General features: G+C 53.7%; 2 protein-coding genes and 1 long non-coding RNA gene across 3 annotated transcripts in view; 2 read left to right on the plus strand and 1 right to left on the minus strand.

Moving 5' to 3' along the window:
- Positions 1-586, plus strand: part of ADAMTS14 (ADAM metallopeptidase with thrombospondin type 1 motif 14) — a 113,708-nt gene extending 113,122 nt beyond the window's left edge. The window contains exon 24 of the transcript XR_007132218.1: positions 524-586. The gene's annotated coding sequence lies outside the window, so the exon portion shown is untranslated. The remainder of the gene's footprint in view (positions 1-523) is intronic.
- Positions 587-673: 87 nt separating this feature from the next.
- On the plus strand, positions 674-13,907 carry LOC125116805 (uncharacterized). Its single transcript, XR_007132428.1, has 5 exons — positions 674-702; positions 2,589-2,683; positions 8,373-8,515; positions 9,751-9,868; positions 13,632-13,907. It is a non-coding gene; the product is annotated as an uncharacterized LOC125116805 (long non-coding RNA).
- On the minus strand, positions 5,883-18,406 carry TBATA (thymus, brain and testes associated). The gene is made up of 9 exons (XM_047762361.1): positions 18,220-18,406; positions 16,299-16,534; positions 14,205-14,360; positions 13,243-13,322; positions 11,966-12,139; positions 10,005-10,086; positions 9,101-9,245; positions 7,113-7,165; positions 5,883-6,120 (listed from the first exon to the last, which is right to left on the minus strand). The coding sequence occupies exons 1-9, from the start codon at positions 18,264-18,266 to the stop codon at positions 6,035-6,037; spliced, it is 1,059 nt and encodes a 352-aa protein (XP_047618317.1). The 5' UTR covers positions 18,267-18,406; the 3' UTR covers positions 5,883-6,034.
- Positions 18,407-18,641: the final 235 nt, after the last annotated feature.

Below are 18,641 nucleotides of genomic sequence, written 5' to 3' on the forward strand. Positions count from 1 at the left end.
ATCCAGCATTGCCATGAGCTGTGGTGTAGATAGAAGACGTGGCTTGGATCCCATGTAGCTGTGGCTCTGGTGAAGGCCCGTGGCAGCTACAGCTCTGATTAGACCCCTAGCCTGGGAACCTCCATATGCCATGTGTGTGGCTCTAGAAATGGCAAAAAGACAAAAAACAAAACAACAACAACAAAAAAACAGTTGTAGCAAATTCCTGATGGGGATATTAAAATGCTTCAAGTGTGGAAACCTAGGGCTCTTATCATGAATCTGGAGTCTGATGAGCTGGATTCTAATTCCAGAGGCTCTACTTACTAACCATAGGATCTTAGATTATCCAAGATCCCTTGGATCACATGTGATATAAAAATCAATTACTTTTCAGAGCTCCATCGTGGCACAGTGGGTTTTTGATCCAGTATTGTTGCTGCTGTGGCACAGGTTCGATCCCTGGCTCAGGAACTTCCATATGCTGCAAGCATGGCCAAAAAAAAAAAAAATCAACTGCTTTTCTACACTTATGTTCTTACAGCATTTTCCACAATACCCACAACAGTCAAAAAGAAAAACAACCCAGATGGATGGATGAATGGATAAACAAAGTGAAGTGTATCCATACAATGGAATATTATTCGGACTAAAAAAAGAAGGAAATTCTTTTTTTTTTTTTTGCTGCACCATAGATGAAACTTGTGGACATTGGTAAGTGAGGTAAGCTAGTCACGAAGTGACAAATATTGTATGATTCTGCTTATATGAGATACCTAGAAGAGTCAAATCCATAGAGGCAGAAAGTAGAAGGGTGGGCGCCAGGGGCTGGGGGAAGAGGGAATGGGGAGATATTGCATAGAGTATAGAGTTACAGTTTTGCAAGATGAAAAAGGTTCTGGGAACAGATGGTGGTGATGGTAGCCCCCAAATAAGCATATATTTAATACTACTGAACTGTACACTTAACAATGGTTAAAATGGTAAGTTTTATGTTAAAGGTGCATAAAATCAACAATTTGATTAAGAAGTAACTTTACTGTCTCATGTAATGGGGGAAGGATGGGGAGACTTGGGGGCATCAGGTGTGACTGAATCCGTGGCTTTGGAGCAGTGATGACCAATGATGGCATCAACTCAAAAGCCAACATTGTGGGAGTTTCTGTGTGACTCAGCAAGTTAAGAACCTCAAGTGTCCATGAGGATGTGGGTTCGATCCCTGGCCCCACTCAGTGGGTTAAGGATCCAGCATTGCTGCAAGCTGCAGTGTGGGTCACAGATGTGGCTTGGATCTGGCATTGCTGCTGTGGCTGTGGTGTAGGCCGGCAGCTGCAGCTCTGATTGGACCCCCTAGCCTGCGAACTTCCATATGGTATGGCCCTAAAAAGCGAAAAGCAAAAAAAATCCACCACCACCACCAACAACATTGCTTTGCCTTGCAAAAGAAAAATCCCAAGGGAAGACTGTGATTAGCTCAACTGGGTCACATGCTTACCCAAACCTTGAACCAGTCACTATGCCCAGGGCATTCTGGTTGGATGGAGCGAAGTTTCAGGCCCATCTGGAAGGGGGTAGGGAACATCTGGGCAGACCCAGCAGTGACTTCCACAGGGCTAAGAAGACTGGATCCCAAGGAAGACAGGGAGCCGTAGGAGAGACAATTAGAAAGGAAAATCTGTCTTCATGCTTCTAGCAGAGAAGCAGAGGCTAGGGAGAGGAGAGATTCCAGGGCCTGATGCCAAGGGGAAACTTAGGAGAGACCCCGGGTGGCCATGGTGTCCTGATACCCAGAAGATGTTACCCTGATGCCCAAATGGGGGCTAAGCCGCTACAGACAGGGAGCCCTGCTAAGCAGAATACAGAGGCCACAACCAAGCAAACCTTATGAGCCACAGCCCCCCAAGCAGCCTGGCCCCCCACCTGCACAGGATCTGAGGTCAAGGTGGCTCCATGTAGGTGACGAGGGAGGCAAGCCTGTCACCACTTCCATTTCCACGAAGGCCAGCAATGATTCTGACAGGTACTTCGTGAGATGTCTGGAGGCTTCCAGTTCCTCCAGTGCCTGCCCCCCTCTCACTTAAAACACGGAGAGAGGATGCAGGCCTGTGGGGAGACTTAGTTTATTCATTTATTTATTAAGGCTAGGGGTCAACTCAGAGCTGTAGCCCCTGGCCTACACCACAGCCACAGCAATGTCAGATCCGAGCTGCGTCTGCAACCTACACCACAGCTCATGGCAATGCCGGATCCTTAACCCACTGAGCAAGGCTAGGGATCAAACCTGTGTCCTCATGGATGCTAATCAGATGCATTTCCGCTGAGCCACGATGGAAACTCCCTGTTGTCAGACTTTAAAGAGGGTCGGGGAGTCACAAAAAACCCTGTCTAGCTCCATATCTAAGAGACAGGGGAAGAGGAACTAGGAGGAAGAGAGGGGGAAGTGGCTGGAAGTGAGAGAAGGGACTGCTTCTCTGTCTGGAGATGAGTGGGCCTTGGGGGTGAGCCTGAGCTGGCAGCTGGCAGAGAGTACAGGGCACTGACTGAGGAGCCCTGAGTTTGAACCCACTGCTTATTGACTGTGTGAATGTTAACGTTTCTTTTCCTCCAAGCCTTGGATTTTCCACCTGTGAACGTGGATAGTCATGCCTGCCTTAGGGGTTGCTGTGTGCATTAAATGAAGTCAAGTCATCCTGAGAAACCACAGGTCAGCCATCTCTGTTTTTGCCATATAGCAATTTCCCATTTGCTTATCACATGTTTATTTCCACAGTGTTTTTAACGTGTACATGGTTCAGCTCAATCCCCTTATATTTCTCTTAAAAGATTACAGAGCAGCTGAGATGGATTGCTTCTGTTTCACAATCTACCCTCAAAAGACATGGGTAAGAAACCAGGCCCAGGAGTTCCCGCTGTGGCGCAGTGGTTAACGAATCCAACTAGGAACCATGAGGTTGCAGGTTCGGTCCCTGACGTTGCTCAGTGGGTTAAGGATCTGGCGTTGCCGTGAGCTGTGGTGTAGGTTGCAGACACAGCTCGGATCCCACGTTGCTGTGGCTCTGGCTCTGGCGTAGGCCGGCGGCTGTAGCTCTGATTGGACCCCTAGCCTGGAAACCTCCATATGCCGAGGGTGCGGCCCTAGAAAAGGCAAAAAGACGAAAAAAAAAAAAAAAAGAAGCCAGGCCCAGAACATCTTATCTTTAAATGCAGTGACAGTGGGTGCAGAAGCCTAGGCAGTGACATGAGCATTTTGCAGGGAGATGCAAAAGCAAGCTTGAACTGGAGAAAGCAAAATAAATAGATTTGAAGGAGGTGCTAAGAAACTTAAGAGGTACATGCTAGGGAATGAGAAAAGTATGAGAATCTGTGGGGGCAAATATTAATGTCATAGCAATATTTCCTGAAAAATTAAAGGTGAGGTAGAAGGATTACTTTAAGACCCAGGGCTTTTGTGTCAACAAGTAGGATTTATTTTGGAAGCAGATCATTTTGTGAATTTTTCACTGTGTGGATTTTGTTTATTTATTTATTTATGGGCCGAACCCGCGGCATATGGAGGTTCCCAGGCTAAGGATCTAATTGGAGCTACAGCTGCTGGCCTATACCACAGCCACAGCAACACCAGATCTGAGCTGTGTCTGTGACCTACACCACAGCTCACGGCAACACTGGATCTTTAACCCACTGAGCAAGGGCAGGGATCGAACCCGCAACCTCATGGTTCCTAGTTGGATTCGTTAACCACTGTGCCACAACAGGAACTCTCACTGTGTGAATTTTTAAGTTGTCCGTAACAGAGGAGGGATGTATTTGTGTGACCACAACTTGCTAAGGGGCAAGGACCCTATTCCATGCAGTTCTCCTGTTCAGCCCAACCCCAAGATGAGGTTGGACAGGCCAAGGTGGGGCTGGAGGGTTTGGGAACAGAGGCTGAAGGAGCTGAACGGCTGCATTGATTAAACTCAGACATGTTGGGGGGTGGAATTCTGACACATGCTGCAGCATAGATGAGCCTTGAGGACATCACACTCAGTGATGTTAAGCCAGACACAGAAGGACAAATGGGTAAGATTATATGATTCCACTAAGAAGGTGTATCTGCAGTGATCAGATTCAGAGAGACAGAAGGGCAGTGGGTGATTGCCAGGGACTGGAAAGACGGGGAGTGGGGAGTTATTAATGGGTTTCAGAATTTCTGTTTTGCAAAATGAAGAGAGTCCTGGAGATGGACGCTGGTGATGGTTGCCCAACACTGTGAATGTTCTTGATGACACTGAACTGTACACTTGAAGGTGGTTAGTTCATTTTGTGTTAGGCATATTGTACAAGCAAAAAGTTGGAAAAATTAAAAAATAGGGCATTTTCAGGGCAAGCTGGTCGTTAGGGTTGAGAGCAGACCACAACTATAAGAAGCAACTAAACCTGCTCCTACAGGAGACCCAGAGCCAGCTTGGGATCCACAAAATCCTGCAAGAACGGGCACCTGCTCCTATAAGAGACCCCGAGTCAGGACAGGATCCACAACTCCCACGAGATCCTATAACAGATCCTGCAAGATCCTATATCAGATCCAAGGCAGGATCCACATCTCCTGCAAAGGGGAGTCAGCAAGGTGGCAAGGGGCTTAGTTGTTATACAAGATGCTGTCACCAGAGGAACAGAAAAGTGGGCGAGTGGCCACAACATTTAAAACAAGGCGATTTAGTAGTGATTTAATGTTGATCATGAAGCTTTTGCTGGATTCACAGCAAATCTCCATCTAGCCCATGATCTTTTTTCTTTCTTTTTTTTTTTTTCTTTTTTAACATGTCCATGCCTGCAGCATATGGAAGTTCCCGGGCTAGGAGTCAATCAGAGCTGCAGCTGAGGCCTATGACACAGCCACAGCAACACTGGATCTGAGCCGCATCCACAACCTACCCTGGCGATTCCAGATCTTTAGCCCACTGAGTGAGGCCAGGGATGGAACCTGCATCCTCACGGATGCTCTGTCAGGTTCTTAACCCCCTGAGCCACAATGGGAATTCCTAGCCCCTGGTCTTGACTGAAGCCTGCTGCACAGGAAAGTTCTGTATGAATGGGGTCATCTGGATTAATGTAGGGAGACAGTGCCCTAAGTATGGAGCCACCATCCATGGACTGAACTAAGTTCGTAGAAGTAGGAGCTCAGAGTCACAAGTGACCATGACAATGTAAAGCCTCAGTGCCAGCCCCCTACCCAAGCAATTTGCAGAAATTGACATTGGACTTCCCAGAGGGTCAAGACCATCTTCTCTACATCTTAAAGGACAGGGATGCCCCAGCTGCATCTGGGTCACATTTATATAAAGTCCTTTTCCTTCTTGGACTTGCCAGCCACCACTTTGCTACCCCTGTGCCCTTCAGGAATGTAATCACGACTTTTGGTGAAGGTTGCCATCTGTAAGGCCGCTGCATACAGCAGATAAGAGCAAAGATTCTAGAACTCAGCTGGGGTTTAGATCCTGGTTCTCACTTATTGTGGGGCCTTGGACAAGCTAGTTCACCTTTCTGGGCCTCACTCAGTAGATTCACCTATAAAATGGGAAGGATTCTGTATCTCATAAAGCTTTGGGGAGCATCAAATACGGAACCACATATAAAGTATGTATAACTGCTCACTCAGTGCTCTTCAATAGCTAGTACCCCCGTCCTGGCTCAGGGTCTGCTAGGAACTCAGTGGTTGGTGTGGATGAGTGTTCCAAAGTGACCTGTGTGTTCCTGACCTCTGCCTTTCAGTTTTCTGGAACCTAAAAGAGCCAGGAAGCCCCATGTCGGTGCGGTGGTGGTGTGTGTGGGGGGGTGCTTTCTCTGAGGGACCTGGGGTGGTTTGGTATAGCGCATCCTTTTTCCAGGAACAAACTACGCAAACGCAGAGCTCCCACTGCTAGGAGAGCAGAACTGTCCTCTTAAGGGGAAGACAGTCTTTTAATAGGCTCCACGTGGTAGGAAAACCGATAGGGCTGTTGAGGAGGTGGGGGCTGACTCTTCGAACTCAGGGGCTTCTCCTGAGAAAGGTGGGCAAAGTGGCGCGAACTCCTCAGCCCTCTGCCTTTGCCTTTGACCCCTTCTCTGCTGGGTTCGGGCTCGAGTGCAGGCGAAGAACTTGTGCTTTCCCAATGTTCTCTGGGAGGGGAAGACACAGCAGAGAGGAGAGTGTGAGGGGCTGGGCCCTGCCTGGGAGCTGCCCGGGGGGGGCGGGGAGGGGATGCGGATGTGTGAGTGAGCACCTGGGTCAAGCCTGGCTTGTGCACTGGGCTCTCCTGCTGCCTGGGTGGGGTCGACTTCCTTCCCTGAGCCTCACCCCAGCCCTCTTCTACATCCAGGTAGCAAACGTCTATGCAGTACCTACTCTCTATCAGACACTGCGCCCAGCACATAGCACCCTTTGCAGTCTAGTGGGGAAAACTGTACATTGAGAATATCTGTCCTCTCCCCTCCAACCTTCCTCCCCTTCCCTACTGCCCTGGCCTAAGGCTCACGCTTCCCCCTGGTCTCCATCACCACCCCCTAGACCCCCACAATCCATTCTCCACACAGCAGCCAGAGGGGTCCCATCACGCCCTGCTTATAACCCTCCCATGAGCCCCATGCCCTCTGCATGAAGCCTGATGCCTGGCCTGTCTCATTTCTTACCGCTGTCCCCAACCCACAAGGCCCCGGCCACCCTGGCCTGTCTGTCCTTTCACCAACACACCTGGCAGGTGGAAGCACTGCTTGCTTGCAGGTTCTCCCTTGACCCACAGAGGGCTGGGTCCTCCAGTCTTTCGGCTCAAGGAGCTCTCCCCCAACCCTGCCAGTCTTCCTGACTCACATCGCTCTGTTACTTCCTCAGATGTCTTTGTGGTCTGCACCCCTCTCCCTAGGCTATAAGTCCCACGGCAGCAGAAACTTGTCCCCAAATTCTCCAGTGACCCCCAGAGGCTGGCACCTAGGCATTCATTAAGGATCTGGTGAATGAATGGAGGAATGAATGATGGATGGATGGATGGATGAAGGATGAACATATGAATGAAGTGAGCAACTTCTTTGGGCAGGGATCCAACTCCAGGCATCCTTGAGTCCCCCACGGTGGGCCTCAGCGAGCCCCCAGAGAGTCCTGCTGTGCAGACTCTTACCTGGTTTTTCGCTTTTTGTTAGAGGTGGTGTCTTCGTCTTCTTCGGGGATTGGCTAAAACCAACAGGAGGAGAGGGTGGGTAGGTCAGGCAGGGCTGGTGGGAAGGTAAGGAAAGTGCCCCCAGGAGAGGCAAGAGCCAGCAGGCATCTGTCCAGGGCTGGCCCCACCCCAAGCCAGACCCAACAACTTTGACTCCATCACCCGCTGCAGCCACAGGGTAAAGGAAGTAGAGGAGGCCCCTGTCCCTGTCCTGGCTCTCCTTGGCCTGCTGCTTCCCTGCAGACAGGAAGCCTTCCTGTGTAAGTGGAGAAGACAGGACCCCTAAGGAATCACCGGTGACCATGGATAACACCCAGATCTTATACTGGCTTTGCACTTGAGCGAGCCTTTTTATGTACCCAATGTGATTTTTCTTCCCTGTGATTCAGGGAGAAGGGCTTTTGAGGTGAAACGGAGGCTCCTAGAAGGGAGGTGGCTTGCCCAAGTTCACAGTGAAGCTGCGTTACTACCGTGCCTTCCCTGGTCTCAAAGTGGAAAAGAAACCCAAGTCCAGGGCCAGAGCGAGCACCTGCCCCTTTAACATCCCCACGCCAGCCCAGCACCTGCCCCTCCTCACCGACTTCCAGCCACTCTCAACCTTAACATTCCCTAATGCTGCATGTTCCTGACTTCACACCTGATCTCCTCCACCCTCTCGGCCTTGTTCGACTCCTATCCACCCCTGCAGTGTCCCTCAAGTGCCAGCAGAAATACTCAGGTGACTGTTAAAAATACACATCTTCTGGGAGTTCCCGTTGTGGCTCAGTGGAAATGAATCTGACTAGTATCCATGAGGACACAGGTTCGATCCCTGGCCTCGCTCAGTGGGTTAAGGATCCGGCGTTGCTGTGAGCCGTGGTGTAGCTTACAGACACAGCTCGGATCCTGCGTTGCTGTGGCTGTGGTGTAGGCCAGCGGCTACTGCTCTGATTTGACTCCTAACCTGGGAACCTCCATATGCTGCAGGCGCAGCCCTAAAAAGACCAAAACAAACAAACAAGAAACCACATCTTCTGGAGTTCCCTGGTGGCCCAGCTCATTAAAGTTCTGACATGGTCACTGCTGTAGCATAGGTTCTATCCCTGGCCCAGGGATGCATGCTGTGGGCAAGCCCCCCCCCCCGCAAAACAAACAAATAAACAAACAAACAAAAAAACACTTCTTCTGTGTTCACCATCGCCCTACTTTGTGACAATCTCTAGGCATCTGCTTTTTCAACAGGATCCTCAGTGAAGCTGAGCAAAGCTGGGACTAGAAGTCACATAGCCTGAGTCTGAATCCCAGCTCTTCTGCTGCCCAGCCTGGTGACGTTGGCTGCTATTCAACTGTTCCTGAGCCTCAGTTTTGTCATCTGTGATATGGAGGTACCACTGCCTCTGTGGGTGGCTGTATGGACTAGAAATGGGCTAAACACCCAGTGGTCAGGCGAACACAGTGGGCACTCAAGATTGCTGGTTCAGCGGCTGATATTCAGGCCCCACTCACCTGCTGTGAGTGGCATTCCCTCATCTGCCCTTTCCCCAGCTTGGAACTAGGCCTTCTCTGCAGCCATGCGGAGGACTTAATAATACCTGCCTAAAGGGAATTCTGCCTGCCTAGTGTTACCATTCCCTCTCTCCTTGTGTCTTCCCAAAGGCCAAGAGCTTCAAGAGAGCTAGATGCTTGTGGCTTCCCCACCCTGCCTTGCTGCACCTGACACAGGTCACCCCCTTGGCATCCCCCACAGCCGGTCCCCAGAATCTGTTCAGGTAGAGTGAGGCTTCAAGTTGCACAGATAGGACTGGGGGCCCCTGGGGAGAGCCTGGGCCTCTTCTTCCAGGATAGGCTCAGGCAGCCCAGGCCCTGGCCAGCACCTGGCTCCCTCTTATAGTCTCCACTGGCAGGACACTGGCTGACTATGAGAGATCAGTTCTGGGCACAGAGGGGCAGGTGAGGGGTGTGAAGCCCACCTGTAAGGTAGCTGTTGCCTCTCTTGAGATGGTTCTTGAATTTTCTGGAGCTGGTTCAGGAGTTTTTCTGCTGGGATGGAGACCAGAGGCTGGGGTAGGAGCTGAGCCACCGCTGTCTGCAGGAGCACCAGCGCCATGTCTTTCTCTGTAAGCACAGTCAGGGGTAGAATCCTCAGGGGCAAGGCCCTGGCCCCTATCCTGGACCTAGAGGGGACAGGTGGGAGGCAGGGCCCCCAGCTCTTCTGCCCAACAGGCCAGGAGGCTGCCTCTAACTATCTAACGTTCTGTCTGCAGGGCCCCATGGGGAGGTCCGCCCTTCTCCCTGGCCCTGTGTATGCAATGCGCCTCAGCCTGTCACCCCTCTCTTGTCTTATACTTTATTCTTGGTCCATCCGCCACCACACCCCCTGGCCCTCCTGGAAACCTGTCAGAGACCTGCTCTCCTCCCCTCCTCCTCCCCTCTGCCATCTAGTCAGCTCTCTGGCTCTCATCACTCCTCACCCGCCCACTTAGATGCACCCTCCACCCACCATCCCTGTGTGTGTGTCCATTCCTGTGTTCATACACACACACATGTGTTCTCATGTGCTTGTGCATGTGTGTTAGGGGCTGTGTCTGCCAAATATGGTCTTTGAATGTCACCCTTGCAGGGCCCAAGGCCTGCAGTCAGCATGGAGGAGGTGTCCCTTCTAAGGAACAAAGTCGTGGAAATCCTGCTGAGGAACGAGGAGGCGGAGGGAGCAGTGGACTTTTGTCTAAGTTGAAAAGGTGAGTTTGGGGCTCTGGAAAGGAGGGGTCCCAGTGTGAGGCCCTGGGGTTGGAGCTGAGTCCTGCAGAACCGGAGCACGTGGCCCTCAGCAGCCTCCACTCAGACGAAGTCCTGGGCCCGGGACTGTGTCTTCACCTTTGGGGGGAGCGTAGAGGAGCCAAAACTGGATAGCATGCAGGGAGTCTGTCTGCAGGATTTGAGAGAGGAGCTCCAGGATCTGTGAGCAGGAGGACAGGCCTGGGTCAGTGTGGCTGGATGGCAAGTTCAGCCTGGAAGTGGTGTCCCAGAGCCACGTGCTTGCCTAGACCCGTCCGCACCATAGTCCCAGCCCTCCGCATGGGACTTCACACTCTGTAGAAAGCTTCCTGCCCCAACAGCCCTAGAAGAAGGTTCTTAACCTCCTCACTGGACAGATAAGGAATCAGGTCTCAAGAGAGGAGGACAGCTCGCAGAGAGGTAGCATAAGGAGGCCCCAGGGTCAGACATGGGCCCCTCGTCCCTGAGCCGTCCTTGGGCCGGTGGTACCCAAGGTCCTTCACTGAGAAGGCGAGGTCAGAGCTGACCCATCAGCTCCTCAAAGATGCGCCTGGGTCCTTGGTATGGGGATTTCAGGGATCCCAAGGGCCTACCCTCCCTGAAGTTCCCAAGTTCCGAGTCTTGAGAGGTTAGCAAAGAGGTGGGGTGATCCCTGTGGGCAGCCTGAGGGTGGGGGCTGGCTGGTTCTGCGCTCTGCTCAGCTGGGGGCTCCTCCCCACCCAGCACCACGCTCTCCTCGCTCCCAGCTGCCTCCTCATCCTTCTCAGCCTCCAGCATCTTTGTCACTTCAGGGCCCTTTCCCCACTGCATCCTCCAGTCAAGGATCAAGGCCACAAGATCCGGCTCTGTCTTGGAAGGGCTATGGGGGATCCCTAGGCCGAGATGCTGATGCTGGCTGTGGCTATGTGGAGTTGGGGCTCGCAGTGGGAGTTGGAGCCTCCGGAGTCCTAGGAAAGTGGGGTGATCAGTCTCCCCAGGACCCCCAGGGGCTGTCAGTGCCCAGCAGGTCTGCCTCTCCCTGGGCAGAGTGGGAACTGGACCGGGTCTCTCCCCAGGCCTGTGCCTGCTGAGCTGCCCACCCTCACCCCCAGATACCCGCTCACTGAGGGGACCCCCGTACCTCCATCTGCCCAGGGCCCTCCTCCATTCTCCGCATCCCACTTACCTGCCCTGTGCCCCCTCCCCACAGGACCCGAGAACCTACTTCCAGGCAAGGTGAGGCCGCCCTATGGTGGAGAAAGTACTGTGTTCTAGCCCCTGCTATGCTGCCCACCCCCCTTTGGGGACCTGAGCCATGGGCTGTCACCTGGAAGGGCCTCAGTGTCCCCATCTGTGGGATGGGGATCCTGACCCCCTCTGCTCTATCCATTTCCTGAGCTGTCCAAGGGGACTGTGTGCTTTAAAGCACTGACCGCAGAGCAGGTGTCAAGATGCTCTCACAGTCTGGCCTCTCTCAGAGAACATGTGGGCCTGAGGGCAGGAATGCTTACCGCCTCGCCTACCAGCACAAGTTCTGCACACCTCTTAGGCCTCAATGAGGAATCAAACACAGAGAACGGGACTCTATGCTTTGCCGCAGCACAGACCAGACCCCTCTAGAGTGTGGGGAGGTGGCTGGCACCAGCCCTGCAGGCTGTGGGTGCGGTAGGCCAGGCGTGATGAGGATGCGCCAGGCAGGACCCCACCTCACTGTTCCCTTCCTCAACTCATCAAGTGCCACTGCTGGACCAGCCCTCGTGACAATGTGTGGTGCTCCCAGTTTGGCTAAATTGTGGAACTCAGGTCCCTAGGGGGGAAAGGACTTAGAGAGGGAAAAGCTGGCTCATGCCAAACCCTGGAGGCAGCAGGGAATCAGAATCCAGGCTCCTGACTCCCAGGTTTGGGATTTTATAGTCTTTTAGTCTCAGGTGCAAGGCTGCCTGGGAGGAGTCACACTTGAAGCAGTTTGTAAGGGTCCTAGAGGGATTGCTCTGAGACTGGGGGCAGGTCCTGCTGTGTTCTCTGCCCTCAGACTAGTGCCTCTGTAGGGTCCACAGCCTCCAGCCTTCCCAGGGCCTCACCAGCAACTCCTGATCCTGTAGGATGAAGGCCTGGATTCCTCCATCTCTGCTCTTGGGCTGGCTTCGCAGGCCCTGGCGGGAGTGGCGGCGGGTCATGGCCCGGGTGGAAGCAGGAATGAGCCTACCGGTCTCTGCTGAGTACTTTGCCCCCTGCTCCCGCTGAGGCTCCTCCTTCTGCTGGGAAAAAAGCAGCCAGAGACTCCAAGCAGCAAGAGAGAGAGGGGGAGAAAGAGGAGAAAGCAGAGGGGAGAAGCTGATCAGGATTTGTATGTCCACCAGGGACATGCCCACCCTGTCCTAGACTCCCCTCGCCAGCAGGGGGTGCCCTTCCATTGTAGCCATTGCTCTTCCTCCTGGAACTTCACTGAATGCTGGCTACCCCCCATGGTCCTTGGGTGGTCCTTGTACCTCCTCCTGGGCAAGCCCTCGCTCAGACCCCTCCACCCAGCCCATCTAAGATTTGAAAACAGTCTCCTGCACCAAGGCCCCCACTACCCACCTTAACTCTTAGCTCACTTGTCCCCAGGTCGGTCCCCCACATTTGGCACCCTTTCTCTGCCCTGGGACACTTTCCTGAGCCAGGTCTGTGGGCACAAGGCTTAGGACCTCCTGCCCGGGCAACTCCAGTTAAGACTGGTAGTATCCTTGTCCCCATTTTAAAGATCAGAAAACTGAGACCCAAACAGCTTAGCTGAGTTAGCTGCAAACAGGGATGAGAACCAGGGCTGGGCCTGTCCTAGGACCAGTTCCAACTACCTTCAAGCAGCCTCCCACTTGTCTTTACTGGTTTATCAGCAAATAGCACATAGGAGGCCGCCCCCATGTTGTCTGAAAACCATCAGTGACCCGCCACCCCCTTCTCAGATTAGGAACTAAGTTCAGAAATGAGCAACAAGCTGATCTTGCCCACATCCAAGGCGACCCCCTCCTGCCTTCTCCCTGACTGCTGCCCACTTATATCCTGGACTGTAGCCCTCTGGTCTCTAAAGATGCCCTGCATTCTCCAGCTTCTGAGTGTTCGTGACATGTGCCTCCACTAGGAATGCCTCCCCTCTTCCACTTCTAAACTCTGAACCCTTGGTGGATTTCTCCATCAAGGTCTGTTCTGTATCCCCTCCCTTTGGTTGCATTTGTGGGCTCCTTCCCTGTGCCTATAGCAGCACTCTTGCTTTTGTGCCACTGCTGTTGAGGTTGAACCTGAGCGTGGGTGGGATTTCGTTACAAAGGGGCGGATGCATTTCATCCCTTTCCGGACCGCGCCTTTGTGCTGCACCCACCTCCTTGCTCTTCAGCTCATTCTCCTTGGTGAAGATAGCCACACGGGAAGCCAGGTCTTTCAACTCCTTCTTCCAGGTCTCTGGGAGGAGGGGACACCATCGGGCCAACTGATACCTGCCCCCTTCCCCCCCACCGCCCCCACAGCACTGGGTGTGGGGAGGGCTGTGGTGGAAGAGCCTCCTCTCCTCCCCACTTTCCGCCCCGCATCTCACGGGGAAGGGTGGCTTCCTACGAGGGAAGGAGTAGGAACTGCACCATTGGTGGGTGGGTGGGTGTGGTTGCTGCTGATGTTGCTGTCCTAGCCTGTGGCTTTTCTGAGAAATGCTGGAGAATGTTTGGCTGCATGCGCCAAAGGGTCTGTGATTTAACTGAGCGTTGCCTCTTTTAGGAACTGGAAGCCAGCACTGGGATTCAGTGATACGCAGTGCCAGCTACTAAAATATTGAGTGACTCCTGGCGAGGTTGGTAAAGAGCTCTGCGGCAGGCAGGCCTTCCAAACCCTTCTGCCTCTTCCCCCGGATCCTCCCCCTGCCCTTAAGGGAAAGCATGAGGCTTGGGAAGGCTGAGGCCTCTGAAATGCTGCCCCAGCAGCTACCTATGGCCGAGGTTCTGATTGGCTGGTGGCAGAGCATACAGGTTATGAAATACAATCTTTCCCATATTGTTCCTGTCTGGAGTTGTGAGTCACATGACTATTGCCCTTCTCTGCTTGTCCTCTGTGCGGATGACACCTCAGATACCTCAGAGCCCAACAGGGGTGCATTTCCGAGGACCTGGGGAGGGGGAATCATGCAAAGGTAGCTGCCTGAGAAAATGAGGAAAAGAATGGGGTACCCACCAGACCCTGCTGACATGCTAGCAAAGGCCCTTTTCTTCTCAGGCACCCGCCCAAGCCAGGCTGCCCTCGGGAACAGGGATAACCCCAAGGTTGGGGGGTGGGTGCTGTGGCCCAAATACCCACCAGAAGAAAGCCGGGGATCCCGATTGGACTGCGGGTCTCCAATGGGGACAGAGATGGTGGGCATCCCCATCAGATAGCGGGATAAGGGTGTGGCTTGAGGTGAGGCACCCAGAGGGAACCCGTCCCGGACGATGCAGACCGGCTTCCCGGTGAGATCTGTGAAGGGTTAGAGGCTGTGGGACGGGGGCCTGAGTGGACCCCAAGAACTCTGGGAGGCTGGTGGGCTCGTGGTCCCACTTCTTCCAGTCACCACAAGCCCAGAGGTTGCTAGAACTGGGAGGGCCCCTGCAGTCACTGAGGCCTCACCCCTGGGGACACAGAGAAAGTGGCGAAGGGATGTGCTCAGGGTCCTGTAGTGAGTCGGTCATGGGGAGACAAGAACCTGGGCTTCCTGGGACCCTAGTCCTGGGGTCCTTTTGGTTCTCCATGACAGAGCAGTGAACCGCAGGTGTGAACACACAGAGGCAGGCAGCCGAAAGAAGAGGACGTGGGGGTGGGGACATTAAGCCACAGTCTGTGACCAGAGGGGCCAGGGCTCAAATCACAGGGAGTGCGACCCTCTGGATAAAACTCCCTGCCATCTGTCCGTCAGCCTGGCGGGGCTGAGTGCCCGGGAGCCTGGAGGTGGTAAGAGACTGTTTACACGTGAGGACCCTCCGGCATAAGGTCTGTGTGATATTATAGCATCATTAGACAGTTAAGCTTCGGGAAGAGCCTGATTAGGACTTACTGTGGTTGCCCCCTCTCTCCTTCCCCAAACGCTCCTTTGCTGCCAGGACCCCTCACTCTCCAGGGTCCTCCCAGCTCACTGGCCGGTCCTCTGCTGCCTCTTCTGCATCTCCTCAACCCCTTAGGAGCCCTGGGGCCCCGGGCTCAGGCCAGGCGCTCCTCCCCCCTGATGACCCCGCCCAGCACACCCCTTCAGACACCACCCCCACTTGAGTGGCTCTCACATCTGCAGCTCTGCCCCAATCCACTCAGCTTCTTACTCGGCCCTGCCTCTTGGACATCTAAGAGGCATCTCACATGGCGCATCACCAGTGTCCTGGACCAAACCCCTGACCCTCGTCACCTTCCCCTGGCCCCTTCTGTGGGCTCTTCTGTCTCAGTCAATGCAGCCCTAGTTTTCACAGACCAAACCCCTGGGAGACAGGCTGGCAGAGCCCACTGGCCTTAGCTTCTGGGTACTTCTAGAGCAGAGTCACTAACTTCCATTGCTACCTCCCTGGTCCAAGCCACCATCCATTCAGAAGCCAGTAGATCACTTTTCTGTTCTCAACCTTCCAGTGACTCAGTAAGAAGTCTTAATGGCAACCACGGGGAGCTCCAGGGCCCACCCCATCTGGGCTCCCACTGCCTCACTCCAGCATCTCCTTTCTCCCTCTCCTTACTGTGCTCCAGCCACACCGACTTCCTTTCCCTCCAACAAAGCCAGGATGCTTTTGCCTCAGGGCCTCTGGACTTGCTGTTCCCTCTGCCTGGGACACCCTTCCCTGATATCCACATTGTTTATGCCCCCCTTCCTTTAGTTCTTTGCTCCAAGATCATGCTATTGGTTAAGTCTTCCCCTTGATAGTCTTGACACTTATTATTTTCTATCTATTTTCTATTTTCTGTTATCTATTTTCTATCCTTTCCCACCAGAGAGCTGGCTCTGTGAGGGCAGGGACTCTTGATTTGTTCACTGTCACACCCTGGGGCCTAAAAAAGTGCTTGACCCCTAGTTCATACTCAATAGATATTTGATGGATGAATGGCTAAGTGGATGGAATGGCTTGAGTTAGAGAAGAGAACACAGCTCTGGAGCACACCATTCTTCCCTTTCTCTGATCTGTAAGAGGGGAGAATCAGGGATGATGTAAATCCTGCAGGGCTATGCAGGCGGCCCTTGAAACTGCCCCACCTCCGCCCCAGCTTGAGTCGTGTCTTGGCCAAGAGCTTGCAAGTAGCCATGTAGCCCTGGAATCCTGGCCAAGTGCCCATCCTCCCTGGGGCTCAGCCTGGAAACAGGGGCTGGGTCCCCTCCTTTCCAGTTTTGAAGACCATGCACCCTCCCCCACCACTGGCCAGGCCCTGGCCTACCCTCCCCCCTACCTTGGATGTGGGTCACGTGCTGGGGGTGGGGGTGGTGTCGGGAGAAGAAGGAGTGGTGGCTGAGCCGGCCGAAGCGGTAGGCACCAGGGGTTTGCGCCTTGGGGGTCCTCAGTGCCTCTCGGATCAGCTCGATATCCGCGATCCCTGGGATCAGCAGTTCTTTCCGTGGACCGCTGTCCCCGTGGCTCCTTGGCCTGCACCCTGACTTCTTCTCAGGTTTCAGCTCAGCGCCTGGACTGAAGGAGAGGGTCGAGGGGAAGCAAATGGAGCCACCGGGCAGCAGTGCCCACCCAACTTGGTGCCTCACACAGAGTCCATTCCTGAGAGATCCTCTGAAATCTGGTTTCCAAGACTTCACCACCACCCCCATGGCACCCAAAACGGGGCCTCCCCCAGGGTCCCTTTGCAGCTAGTGCAGTCTGGCCCCAGGGAACCCCCTTCTGTCCCCCTAAAATGCCTTACCAGGGAGCTAGGATACATCTGAGAGAACTCAGGAGGACTCTCCCAGGACCCCAGTTTCCTCTCAGAAACCATTTCTAAAGCCAGAAAGAGGAGTTCCCATCATGGCGCAGTGGTTAACGAATCTGACTAGAAACCATGAGGTTGTGGGTTCGATCCCTGGCCTTGCTCAGTGGGTTAAGGACCCAGCGTTGCCATGAGCTGTGGTGTAGGTGGCAGACACAGCTCAGATCCTGCATTGCCGTGGCTGTGGGGTAGGCCGGCAGCTATGGTTCCGATTCAACCCCTAGCCTGGGAACCTCCATGTGCCGTGGGAGCGGCCCAAGAAATGGCAAAAAGAGGAGGAAAAAAAAAAAAAAAGGCCAGAAAGAGAAGCTATAGACCCACCTTCCCATCCAAATACCTGGTTGGAGCACCCACTTTCCCATCCAAATACCTGGTTGGAGCACCCACCTTCCCATCCAAATACCTGGTTGGAGCACCCACCTTCCCATCCAAATACCTGGTTGGAGCAAAGGCGCGTTATATACAGCTCCAGGGCCCAAAGGCTGACCCCAGCCAGGGCCTCTGCTGAAGCCAAACTGCTGGCAGCCCAGGAGAAGCCAGCTATAGGCTGTCACCCTTCCCCCATACCCCGGAGGCAGTTTTGGCCCAGACTCAGCATCCAGGGGCCCAATCTGGCGCCAAGGCCAGACAAGACCAGCAAGTCCTTCTCCCTTGGGGCCCCCCTGGGAGATGCAGAGTGGATGGGCGGCTACTGGCCGCGTCTCTGCAGGGGACGCTTCAAGCTCGCTCCGCTTCGCTGGAGACAAGCCTTCTCAGGTTCTCCATCCTCCACCCACACTGCTTCCCTTTCCTGTGCCTCTGCCCCTGGAGGCAGAGGTGGAGTTGGTCCAGCAGAAGAGGTGGGCTGCTCTCCGCCAGGGGCCTGGTGGGACCACCTGCCTGCTTGCTGTCTGCTTTCTTTTCCCATGGCCCTGGCTGAAGGGAGTCCCTCTGGAGGAGGACAGATGGACTCTGGATATGCTAAGCAAGGTGTTTTGCCCTGGGACCTTCTGAGGATTTCGCTGACCAGGCCCCTGAGTTTCCTGTTCCATCCTCAATTCGCCTCTAAGGGATCTGGGACTTAAAGACAGAAAACAAACCTTCTCTGAAAGCTGCTGTTAGCTGGCCTTCCCTACCCCCAACTAACAGAGGAAGTCACCCCCAAAAAACCCCTGGAATTTCTGTGCTCCCGCCCCCTGCCACCACACCCTCTCCCTCCCCAGGAGAGGCCCAGCCTGTCACCTGTGCCAACTCAGGTCCGGGAACCCACTATGGGCCTGGGTCCGGGAACCCACTAGGGGCCTAGCTGACGGCAGTAGAAGGTGACCTCCACTTGGCCCCTCCGTCTGTTGAGTTCCTCGGTCCTCCACCCACCCCTCCACCTCATGGGTCAGCAGGGGAGACATCTGGGACTTACCTCATCAGAGGATGTTCCGCCACTTGGGTTCTCACTTCCGTAGCCATCGTAGGGCCTCTATTGGAGTAAAGACTGGTGTACTTAGTGTGAGCATTGAAGATGGTAACAGGAGCTCTTATCTACTGGTGGTGGGAGTGTAAACCAGAACAGATACTTGAGGCGGAAAAATTGGCAATATTGTATAAAAGTGAACATTTGCATGCCCTATCTCCCAGCAATTTCTCTCCCAGAAATATACCCAAGAGAAACTCTTGCAGATGTGCGAAAGTGTAGGATTATTCAAATCCACATTTCAAAAAACCTGGTGACAATCCAAATGTCCAGAGGCACAAAAAGGACAAATACGTTGTGGTCCATTCAGACAATTGAACATATTGCAATGAAAATGAATGAACCACATTCATGTGACACCATGACATGTG

The sequence above is a fragment of the Phacochoerus africanus genome, chromosome 15 (genome assembly GCF_016906955.1).
Source record: "Phacochoerus africanus isolate WHEZ1 chromosome 15, ROS_Pafr_v1, whole genome shotgun sequence".
NCBI lineage: Eukaryota > Metazoa > Chordata > Mammalia > Artiodactyla > Suidae > Phacochoerus > Phacochoerus africanus.

Bases quoted from the DNA above. Each gene is read 5' to 3' on its own strand.
- TBATA (XM_047762361.1), bottom strand. From the start codon at position 18,266: ATGGCTACGGAAGTGAGAACCCAAGTGGCGGAACATCCTCTGATGAG. The intron at 10,087-11,965 runs GTGAGGCCCTGG...TCCTGCTCACAG, and splicing joins TACAGGATCAGGAGTTGCTG to ATCCTGGAGCTCCTCTCTCA. The intron at 6,121-7,112 runs GTAAGAGTCTGC...TTCCCCTCCCAG, and splicing joins AACAAAAAGCGAAAAACCAG to AGAACATTGGGAAAGCACAA.